The 12,497-nt window shown below is 38.5% G+C and overlaps 1 protein-coding gene across 11 annotated transcripts in view; it reads right to left on the bottom strand.

Moving 5' to 3' along the window:
* The window catches only part of CCDC88A (coiled-coil domain containing 88A), a 132,329-nt gene that overhangs the window by 95,191 nt on the left and 24,641 nt on the right, over positions 1 to 12,497 (bottom strand). For all 11 annotated transcript variants that reach the window (XM_040993443.1, XM_040993444.1, XM_040993447.1 and 8 more), the window contains exon 3: positions 5,403 to 5,511. In XM_040993443.1, the coding sequence (XP_040849377.1) occupies positions 5,403 to 5,511 (109 nt within the window). The remainder of the gene's footprint in view (positions 1 to 5,402; positions 5,512 to 12,497) is intronic.

Genomic DNA, 12,497 nt, shown 5'->3' with positions numbered 1-12,497 from the left:
TATTTTTGATAAGTGTTAAAAATGTTTTTGATTATGTTTTTTATAAGGGTAAAAAAAAACAAGAAATAAAAAGAAGTATTGGTGTAGGTGGAGATGAAGACTTAAAATTTTCAGCATTTTCAGGACAGTTTAAATAAAATTTCACCAGTAGGTAAATGTTCTACTCTGGCATGAAGACAATTTAGAAAGTTTTAGAGGGCTAACATCATTAGCAAAAGTAGTAAGAAAGGATTTGGAGAGATGATGTACAGGAAAGTAAGAACAGATGTGCTCTGAAAGTTATTAGAGGTAATTTCATCATTACTCTCTTTGTTAGTTGTGTTTTGATTAACTTTTCCACAGAAACAGTACATTAAATATATATATATATACATATACATATATATGTATAACATATATAACTTTTTATTTATTTGGCAGTCAGAGTGGGAATTTCCATTCATTTATTTCATTCTCCAAGAGTCCATGATTAAATCAGAAGCCAGAAACTCAATCCAGTCCTCACTGGAGAGGCAGCACTATAATTACTTGAGCCATCACCACTTCTCTCAAGGTTTCCTTAGCTGGAAGTTGGAGCTGGGAGCCAGAGGCAAAATCTCAAACCTAGGTACTCTTACAGGGAATACTACTGAATGAACAGTTAAGCCAAATACCTGCCCCATGTTTTTAAACTGATCATCCAAATCTCTTTTTTACTGATATACAAGTTTATAGAAATTCAAGTTCATGCTGCTACTGCACTACAAGGAAAACTCACGTTACAGAGGGAGAAACACAGAGAGAGAGACACAGAAAGAGAGAGATCTCTTCAATTACTAGGTAATTCCCAAATAGTCAAACCAGCCAGGGTAGGACCAGGCTGATGGTAGGAGCCTATTATTCTGTAAGGGTCTCCCATGTGATGGCAGGGATCGAACCATTAAAGTCATTTCTACTGCTTTCCCAGGTGCATTAGCAGGGAGCTGGGTCAAAATTGGAACAACAAGACTTAAGCTAGTCTCTACATGAATGTCACTGTAGGCAGCAGTAACATTGTGCCACAATGCCAGTACCCATGGAACAGAGTTTAATAGGTAACAACTGGCAAGTCTCCAGGGTATAGACAGTTTAACAGGTGACAATATTGTGTTAATTTGAATGTTGTCGATTTAAAATCTGTATTTCACCAGGTCATGTCTAAAGCGGAAATACACATGGGAATAAAAAATCATTTCATAATTCACTATGTCAAAATGAACAACTATTTCTGAAGACAATTAGGAAGTGACTTAGAAACGTACACAATACAGGAATGCTCCTACTTCTGATCCTTTCCCCCAGAGTAACACCAAGATTTCCAGCAGAAGAGTTTCCCTGCTTAAACAACATGAAACCAAAAATGTAACAATCTTCTAATGATAAAATGATGAATCTTGTTCCAGGGAGTTACTCTCGTCTTTTGTTTAAAATATCTAGAAACACTAATTTAAAATAATAACAAAGGACCAAACAGATACAGCATAAAACCTAACTCATAAAAATAAACTGGAGAAAAATGAGAGCCTGAATACTGGGCAAGTATTAATAATGATTATTAAAACAAATTTTACACATTTCTGTTTTTGGCAAGTAGGAAGACTATAAGTGGAAAGGAACAATCTGAAAATTTTACCTAGGTTTTTAAAAAAGTATTTATTTATCTTTATTTGGAAAGCAGATTTAAAGAGAAAGAAAAGTAAGAAATATATAGAGATCTTCTATGAGCGGGTTCACTTCCCCAGTGGTCACAACAGAGCTAGGCCAGAAGCCAGGATCTTCCTCCAGGTATCCCACTCGGATGCAGTGGCCCAACAACTTGAGCTATCTTCCACTGTGCTTCCCAGACATAAAAAGGGAGCTGGATTGGAACTGGAGCATCCAGGACTGCAACTGGTGTCCATTTAGAGTGCTGGCACCGCAGGCACAGGTTTAGCCAATTATGCCACAGCATTGCCACTGCCACCTAGTTATCTAAAAAAATGTTTTAAAGTATATCATTGAGCTAAAAAAAAAAATCCTCAATTAAAAGACTAAAAGACAAAAGTTAACTTTGCAAGAGAAGACAAGGCAGAAACTGATTCTCCTGACCTTTAGTAGGGATTTCCCAAGAACCTGCAAAACTGTGGTCTTGCTTCAAGAAAACAATGTAAACACACATGGATACACACAACCCCACATAATGCACTAATACACAAATACAGGGTGAAAAAAAGAGGTCCAGAAATCTCAATATACTGATTAAAATAGTGGTCCTCCCTGGAACTGTATTTTCTCTTTTTTCTAATTTTATTCAGTATATCAGTATGGTTTCTAAAATAACATCAAAAGCTTAAACGAATTAAACTTTAACAAAGGCTGGTTGCACAAAAGGAAACAAGTCTCTCTGGAGCAATGCATTCTTTTTCCCATATGCCACAGAATTTCTAAACAATGTTTCCTTTAGGAATTACCTCACCCAGACCCTATGGAATTGTACCATAAAACTCAAAAATTCAAAATATTAAAAAAAACGAGCTTACAATTAAAAAACACAAATGTCACTTCCAGAGTCACCAACGTCCCACTACCACCACAAGAAAAACAGAGAAAACAAAGTGAAGACAAGATCACATGGACCTCAGATTTGAGAATTACTGAACATAAAATCTATGTTAAATTTAAATCTTAAATCTAAATTTAAGTCTTAAATCTAAATTTAAATTTCTTATAAAAAAGGAATTAAAAGAATGAACAAAATTAAAAGGCATATACAAGAAGAATCAAAGAGAACTTGCAAAAATGAAAAATGTAACCAATGGATTAAATATGATTTGGTTTGACATAGATAAGGACCAAATTAGTAAAACTACAGAACTCTAAAAAATTTACTCAGAATACAGAAGACTTGACAGTATTTTAAAAATTTTAATAAATACAGAAGATAGAGTAACATGGAAGTTAACAGAAGGATATCATCAATAGGAAAGAGGCAACGCTGACAAAAATGCTATTAACAGCAGTTTAAGGGAGGCTTTGGCCTGGCCCAGCCCAGACAGCGCAGCCATTTGGGGAGTGAACCAGCGGATGAAAGACCTTTTCTCCTTTGTGAAATTCTTTCAAAAAAATAAAATCTTTAAAAAAAAAAAAGTCAAGATTGGCATTGTGGCATAATTGGTTAAGTCTTCATTTGCTTCATTCGCTACAAGCAGATTTGAGCCTGCACCTAGGAGGGGAGTAGCAGATGGCCAAGTGCCTGCGGTCCTCCTGCCACCCACGTGGGAGGTCAAGAGGGAGTTCTCCGCTCTTGGCTTCAGCTGACCCAGCCACGGATATTACAGCCATTTTTAGAGTGAGCCAAAAGTCAGGAGAATCGCTTCTGTTTCCATTTCTCATTTCTGATGCTCTTTCAAATAAATGAATAAATAAAATCTTTTTTTAAAAAAAGCCCAGAAAGCATAGATAGGATTTTTCATTTTAAGTTTTTTTGCTAGACTGATAACTGACTTCTTCAGGGCAAAAAGAAATCCAGAGAAAGAATAAAACCTGCCAAACATCTCGAATTGCATACTGAACAAAATTATCTGTCCAGAGTAAGTAAGGACGAAATAAAGGTGTTTTCAGACAAATTAGCAGTAAGAAATTTTCTTATAGCCCTCTCTAAAGAAAAATTTGAAGGATATACCTCAGTAAAAATGTGATATAAAAAAAGAAACATAAGAAAACACAGGAGAGAAAAATAAAACATAGCTTGAAATAAAGAAACTTTACATGAAAAGAATTTTCAATATCTAAGTTGTTACGTTACAAATACAAATAGATTTATTTTCACACAAATCACCTTCTTTGACATAAAGCAAAAATCCTAGGCATTTGAAACATAGTCTGTTTGGAAATTTAAAATCATGAAGCAGTAAAATAACTCATAGCAGAAAATATAAAAATGCAGAAAGAAAAAAACCCACAATCTTGATAATTTAGCCTAGCAGTTAAAAGAAACATTGCACATCAGAGTATCTTGTTTCTTTTCTTTTTTTTTTTTTCAGAATACCTTGTTTCAATACTCAACTCTAGCTTCTGACCCCAGCTTCCGGCAGGGAACAGTAATAGCTCACATAAATGTTTCTTCCCTTCCAGTAGGTGACCTGGACTGAGTTCCTAGCTCTTAGCTTCAGCCTGGCCTAGCCCCAACTGCTGTGGACACCTGGGGAGTGAGCTGGTATCTTGGTGTTCTGTCTCACAAATCCATAAAACTTAGTAATAAATATATACTATACAAAAATCTGTACAATGAAACCACAGTAATTCTCACAGGTATACTAAATGGTGACATTTAAAAAGTGAAATATGGGGACAGGTATTTGGAAGAGTGGTTGTGATGCCAGTTAGAACACTTGCAACTCAGAACTCTTGAGTTTAGTTACAGCTCAACTCTTAATTCCAGCTTCCAGCTAGTGCATACCCCAGGAGGCAGCAGGCAATGGCCCGGGTGGTTTGGCCTCTGTCACCCAAGTGGGAGACCCAGAGTGAGTTCCCAGCTCCTAGCTTTGGGCTGGCTCAGCCCTACTCTGGCAATTGTAGGCATCTGGGGAGTGGATAAGAAGATGGCAGACCCTGCCTATTTGCTTTTCAAATAAATCAGTTAAGAAAATTAAAGTAAAATTGTACATAAATTATATCTAATTTTTAAAAATGTTTAAAACTATATTTATATTTAAAATATATGTATTATATTAAAAACTATATATATATTTATTTCAAGAATTATTTATTTTTATTGGAAAGGCAGATTTACAGAGAGAAGGAGAGGTAGAGAGAAATCTTCCATCTGCAGGCTCACTCCCCAAATGGCTGCAATGCCCCAGCCAATTCAAAGCTAGGAGCTAGAGTCTCCCACATGGGTGCAGGGGCCGCAAGGACTTGAAGCATCCTCCACTACTTTCCCAGGTCATAAGCAGGGAGCTGGAACAGGAGTGGAGTAGCCAGGACACGAATAGATACCCACATGGAATGCTGCTGCTCATAGAGACAGAGAACTAGCCAACTGAGCCATTGTGCCAGTTGCAGTTATATTTAAAGTTTTAACAAAAGGCAATAAATACATTTTTTCAAAGCTATAATCAAGTGGGCTAATAAAGTATTACACCATGCAATTTTCCAGGAAAGTGAGAACTAGTTATAAAAATATATAAAATACAGTAATCATTTTTAATATTAGATAATTATGAAGTCTTGCTTATATTTTAATATTTATAAGTAACACACTATTTGCTACTTTATGTCCAGCAAACAGAGCGTGGCATATAATTAGCATTTAATATTTGTTATATGACAGATAATCAAATAATATAAAAATGTGAACATATAAATAGCTATTAAATTACCAGATGAAAAGAGGGATCACTTACCTGATAATAAAATTTTATCTGTCTCACCAAAATAGACAGATTATGAATTCTAAGTGAGGCATCATTGTTGACTTTTTTATTTACTCTTTGACTCTCCAATTTAGGATTTCTGCAAGATATTAAAAAAATTATTTAAAATTACCTTGAAATTAATTTGTCAATCTAGGGATAGCCAAAAATAATCACATAATAGCTGTTTTCCTTAAATAAATTTTATATTCAGCTTGATTAACACAAAAGATCCAAAACGACAGATGATTATTTTGACATGTTTCTGTGTTTTTAAATTAATATAAAAGTAATTGATATTCCCAGAGTGGTGACCCCAAAACCTGGTCAGATGTTATTCTTATCCTTCATTCTTATTTTCTCTCTCTGCATTTCTGGTATGAGTTACCTCCTATTACTTTTGAATACTTATACATATTCCATCATCCAAAATAAAATATGGGGCCCTGCAGAATTGCCTAAGTGGCTAAACCCTCACCTTGTATATGGGTGCTAATTTGTGTCCCAGAAGCTCCATTTCCCATCCAGCTCCTTACTTTTGGCCTGGGAAAGCAGTACAGGATGGCCCAAAGCCCTGGGACCCTGCACCTGCCATCTGACACCAGGAGGATGCTCCTGGCTCGTGGCTTCAGATTGGGTCACCTCCAGACACTGAGGCCACTTAGGGAGCAAACTACCAGATGGATTTTTCTCTCTGTCTCTGTGTAAATATTCCTTTCAATAAAAACAAATAAATCTTTTTAAAAAATCATTTAAAATACAGGCTAACAATCAACAAATTTCATTTCTCCTCAGTAGGTAATGATGATTATGTCTGAGCAGACAACACTGCAGAGAAATTAAAAAATGAAGTAAATAACATAAGTCACCTTTTTATTCATTTATCTATTTAGTTTTATTGTTAAGGCAGACTTACAGAGAGAAGGAGATAACAGAGACAAAGATCGTCCATTTGCTGATTCACTCCCAAAGTGGTCACAATGGCTGCAGCCCAGCCGTGACTCAATCCGATGCCAGGAGCCAGGAATGTCTTCCAGGTCTCCCGTGTTGGTGCAGGGTTCCAAGGTTTTGGGCTTTTGAGACTGCTGCCTCAGGCCACAAGCAGGGAGCTGGAAGGGAAGTGGAGCAGCCAGGACATGAACTGGTGCCCATACAGATCCCGGTGCATGCTAGGTGAGAACTTTAGCTACTAAGGCTACTGCGCTGAGCCCACCAGTTTCTACTTTTATCTTGGGTAGGCTTGTAAATTCAAGGAAAGCAAATAGCCAAACGATTCTCAACTAACACTAAACAAGGAAGAAAAACAGCTAAAGTATATTCAAGAATGAGAAATTTAAATGAAAGTCATGGCATCAAAAGAAAGTTATTCTGAGGTCAGGAGCCAGAGTTCTGAGTTCAATCACCTCTTGCAACACTAACATACCATTTCAAAGGGACAGTTCCAGCCTCAGCTGTCTCACTTTTGATCCAGATTCCTGCTAACCTACATGGGAAACCACCATTTGGCCCAAGTATGCTTGTCACTCAAGTCAGAGACCCAGATGCAATCCCTGGCTCTTGGTTTCAGGCAGGCCCACCACAGATTGTTTCAAGTGCCTGGGTGTGCAGTGAACCTGCTGTAAGATCTTTTTTTCTTTCCCTCTCCATGTCGTTATGCATTTTAAACAAACAACTCTTTAAAATTAGAACTTTGAGCATACACAGGTATGAGCTTTTTCCAAATTAGGACAACGCAATCTCACTAGTAATGCACAAAGACACTACCAAATGAAATAGCAGGGACTGAATTAGTATGGATACCCTGGTGAAAGGACTAAGTCCAAAATATCCAAAACTAGAAACCTAGATAGTTCCTTGGATAGGACACTGTCCCATGGTCATAAAATTTAGATATAGGCACTTCCAGATAAGGATGCAAAGAAATCAAGAAATTGAAATCTATTCAATAATGAAAAACAGCTGAAAACAAACTCTCACTCTAAACCATCTTCCTTTTGCATGGACCATCACATTACTTATGCCTTCAATTCCTTCCTTAGATTATCTGATTCTATGGTGCTTTATTTCAGTTCTCAAACATTTGGGCCTTGATATTCCTCTTTTATTATTATTACTATTATTATAATGATATTTACTTATTTAAATTACTTTCCATGATACAGTTTTGTGAGTATGGGGATTTCCCTTTTTCATTCCCCTTATTTCCCCACCCTACCCGTTTTCCATTTCCCTCCCCATGTCATTATAAGCAGTAGCAGTATACTCCCCTAGCAATAGCTACAAGTTCAATCTGAGCACCATGGCATTGTAGGCACAGACAAGGAAGAAAATCTATCATATTACTGAAGTGTATTTAACTGTTTCACTGGAAGTCCTCCCCTTATTCAGGAATAGAAATGACCATCTTAACTGATACTTGCACACCACTTTCGTTCCTGAGTGTCTATTAAGTTAAAACTGACAAAATTTTGAAGTTACTTATTTCTAACTCATCAAAAATAACAATAAGTCTACATATGGTAATAAATGCTAAACAAAAGAATTTAGTAAGCACAATGGCATTTTCTTCTTTGCAAATATCTAAAGAATCTATTTTAATTTTTAAAAACATTGGTTCTCATCTTTGTTTCTGTATTCAATCTATTACTTGTTTTACTGTGGCTCAAGTATATGCAGAAACTTCAAGTCCACACAGAACACAGAGCTGGGTGAGTCCTCTGGACTCATTCTTGAGGGCGACTGCTTTACAGCAACCATGCTCCTGCCTGCATTTCCAGGATGATTCTTTCATCCCCAAACCTGGGCAATTTCTTTTTTTGTTTATTTTCTTTTTTTTTTAAAGATTTATTTTTATTATTTTTTTATTGGAAAGGCGGATGTACAGAGAGGAAGATCTTCCGTCCGATGATTCACTCCCCAAGTGAGCGCAACGGGTTGATACTATGCTGGTCCGAAGCCAGGAGCTTCTTTCAGATCTCCCACGCGGGTGCAGGGTCCCAAAGCTTTGGGTCGTCCTCGACTGCTTTCCCGGGCCACAGGCAGGGAGCTGGAAGGGAAGCGGGGCTGCCAGGATTAGAACCGGCGCCCATATGGGATCCCGGGCATGCAAGGTGAGGACCTTTAACCACTTGTGCCACCGCGCCGGGTCCTTTTTTTGTTTATTTTCAAAAGATCTGTATTAGATCCATTTTCCCAAACGGGAAAAAAAAAAAACATGCATTACATAAGGTAATCAAATATCTGGGTGAACAAAATTTTATCTAATTCCTGGATTCCATCTTCCATTTGTTAAATAGAAACTTTTTGTTTCTGTGACATGCAATTGGTTGCTCACAATTCCCATTTTTTTATATTATTTTTTATTGATTACATTGTATTATGTAACACTGTCTCATAGGCTCTGGGATTCCCCCAACCCCTCCCTAAACCCTCCCCCCATGGTGGATTTCTCCACCTTGTTCCTGTATTACAGTTCAAATTCAGTCAAGATTCTTTCATTGCAAGAGTATACCAAGCATAGAGTCCAGCATCTTATTGTCCAGATAAATCCAACAGTTTCTTGGGGAGACCATCTCTGGTCTGAAGGCAGAGCTGGCAGAATATCATCCTGATCAATTAAAAGTCACAACATAACATCAACATTATGAAATTAATTGACATGGTATTGAGTAACAAATATGTTAAAAATGCAAAAATGCAAGTTCTTAACCACATTCTGTGGCTTCATTGACATTTCAATTTTAATTTATACATAGAACATATACATATACACCTTAAACTGGTTATAGGGTACTATTCAGCTGTCTTGTGACTATTTTCATTTTAGCATTCAGCAGTTTATAGAGCTGAAGCTTAATTTTGCTGAACTTGGCAGATTTTGGGATAGTCTAAACTGGCTTATAACTCTAACAAGGCATATGTCAACAGTTGAAGTGCAGAACAGTTTTAGGAGGGGTGTGCAGAGAAATCTTCAATACCTTAGGTGAGGAACAACTGTGTCCTACCTAGTAAGGCATGTCTGAGTCCACGCTGACCGTTTCCTATCTGGTTCCAAGCTTTCCTTGTTGTTCTCTGTCTATTCCAATTTGAATGTGTGCATGCATGCGTGCGTGTGTGTGTGTGTGTATGTGTGTTTTGGGGTGGGAGGTTCCGGAGCGACCCTGATGGTCATTGCAGAGAGGGTGGGGATCCATAGTTGGAACTAAGTGAGGACCAGAGAAAGCTCCTCTCCCTAGTCCTGAAGGAAGCTTACTGCTCTGTTTCTGTGGACTGCTCAGGGCTCCTGGTTGTTGTTCCAATGACCTTGGATCCTTCAAGGAAGAGTTTGGACTTCTTCCATCCCCAGCTGGGATGTAGTCCTTGGTGCCCGTACTGATAGTCCTTGGTGAGGATCTGGGAGCCCCAAGGGTTGGGATACAAGCCTCCTCCTGTCCAGCTGTTCCACCCTGGAGTCCCCCCCTGCTCTGTGCATATGACCTCCTGTTAAGAGGTTGTCAGGATCACTCTTTGTAGTTTTACTATTGTCTAATGCTGATTCAAGTCTGTTGTCTATAAGTTATCTCTTATGTTCCTGAAAAAAACCTGGGCCCTTTCATTCTCTTATTTTTTAATATTATCTTTCCTCCCCTCTCTCTAAAAATTTACTTATTTTACTGCAAAGTTAGAGTTACTGGGAGTGGGGGAAGGGGAAGAGAAGGAAAGAGAGATCTTCCATTCACTGGTTCACTCTCCAAATGGCTGCAACAGCCAGAGTGGGGCCTGTTCAAGATTGGCAACTAGGAGCCTTGGTCTCCCACTGCTTTGGGCCATCCTCAATGCTTCCCAGGTTATAAGTAGGGAGCTGGATCAGAAGTGGAGCAGCTGCTGTTCATATGGGACACCAGCACTACAGTCAGAAGATTGGCCACCATGCCACCACCTTTTTGTCCTTTGATCACACAGTGTTCATCTCAAACTGTGGGTCAGTTTAATCACCTACAGTGAGACTGTTCACAAATAAATAATGTCATAAAGTTGAACAACCAAACCAAGCTAAAATACGAAGTAGCTACTTTGAGGAGAAAGGAAGGGAAACTCGTTCTCTTGTCAAAAAGAGCTAGAACATTGGATAAAACATATGCAAAAAGATGTTTTTAGACTTTGAACAATTAAAAATTAAAAACAATTAAACATCCAACACTAACAAAGAGCTCCAGAAATATACTTTTAAAGACTTCATCAAAATACTAAATTGTGTATTTACACCGGAAACCTTTACAAGAAAAAGTGCTAAAGGACGCTAAAATAACTGTGACAAACACAGCAATTTTTAAAAAATGAACAATATGTGTAGAAAAATAAAAATTTTTAAAAACCCAAGTAGATAATAAAGCTACAAAATGTGACATGTGCATTAAAATATATATACTGCATGAGCTTAAATGCAAATTAAAAACTGTAACTTCTAAATATATCAATAAGAACAATCCAAGGAAAAATAAAGACAGAAATAGAAGGGGCAAAAGTTAAAATGATTTACTAGAGACCAGGTGATCCATGGGGCAATATTAAGCTTGCTAAAAGGCTGTATGAACAACATAGTATTCGTTTAATGACCTGAAAAGAAATTCCTGATCTAATACTCAGAATCTGAACATTTTCCTATAAATGTTACTATTAAAATCTGGAATTAATAGTTACATATTACAATATTAGAACTGATTCAAGCATTCCTACTTGTGCCAATAATGAGTGGAAATTCTCTAGAAAAAATAGATTCAGTTCAGAATGACACTTTGCATTTGATAGTCCAAATTCCAATAGTATGAATCTTTTCTTCAGCCTTAAGCAGTTTATCAGCCATTCTTTGAAGGCCACTAACAAAATACTGAGAAGCATTTTAGAGCCTAGTTATTTCAAAGAATGTTTTCCAGTTGGGTTTGCCTGACTACCAGGGAGGGAAACATTTGCCAAAGCCTGAGAAATCATTTAGCCTGGCCCTGCTAAGGCAACCTGAAATTCAATGACTCTATAGTGATTAATTTTCAAATTTATAATTTTGTGTGACTCACAAATTTATAAATATCCAAATGCCCCTTGGCAGAAAGAAGTTTCCCCATCCCTACATGAGACTGTGCCAGGCTCCTAATTATGTGCAAGTTATATATATCTATACTAGGTTTTTCAACACATATGGGTGGCAGTTCGTGTCCCAGCAGCCCCTGCTTCCCATCCAGCTTCCTGCTTGTGGCCTGCGAAAGCAGTCAAGGATGGCCCAAAGCCTTGAGACCCTGCACTCACATGGGAGACCAGGAAGAGGCTCCTGGTTCTTGGCTTCAGATTGGCTCAGCTCTGGCCATTGCAGCCATTTGGGAAGTGAATCACTGGATGGAAGACCTTCCTCTTTGTCTTTTCATCTCTCTGTATATCTGACTTTCCAATAAAGATAAATGCATAAATAATCTTGGTCCGGCCAAGAGGCTGGGGAGAAAGGAGCCCTCTGCAGTGCGGCTGCTGCGGAGTGGGGGATGCCCAAGCCAGGCCAGACCCAATGCTTGGAACTCAGCTCATGCTCACTGCTGCCTCGTGCTGAGAAAGACCTAGGCTTTGGGCTCTGCCTGATGGCTGCCTGGTGGCAAGCACTAAAGTTTTCAGGGTATGTAATTGCTGCCTAGGGACATCCGTGGATAAGGCTAATGTGAGTGAAGGTGAGGGATGAATCCTGTGTGACTCACAGCGGTGGGGTCACAGAACTTGCTGACAAGCGTGAGGACTGAGACTTGGTGGTTTGGAGGGGAAAGTCATTAAGATCCATTTGGGAGCCTGGCACGGTGGCCTAGCAGCTAAAATCCTCGCCTTGCATGTGCCAGGATCCATAAGAGCACTGGTTCTAATCCCAGCAGCTCCATTTCCCATCCAGCTCCCTGCTTGTGGCCTGGGAAAGCAGTTGAGGATGGCCCAAAGCTTTGGAACTCTGCACCTGTGTGGGAGACCTGGAAGAAGTTCCAGGCTCCTGGCTTCAGATCAGCGCAGCACCAGCCACTGCGGTCGCTTGGGGAGTGAATCTTCGGACAAAAGATCTTCTCTGCTTCTCCTCTCTGCATATCT

This window comes from Ochotona curzoniae, unplaced genomic scaffold, assembly GCF_017591425.1.
Source record: "Ochotona curzoniae isolate NIBS_2020 unplaced genomic scaffold, NIBS_Ocur_1.0 contig_883, whole genome shotgun sequence".
NCBI classification, from domain to species: domain Eukaryota; kingdom Metazoa; phylum Chordata; class Mammalia; order Lagomorpha; family Ochotonidae; genus Ochotona; species Ochotona curzoniae.
The sequence above is the reverse complement of the archived record's forward strand: the minus strand, read 5'-3'. Positions and strand labels throughout refer to the sequence as shown.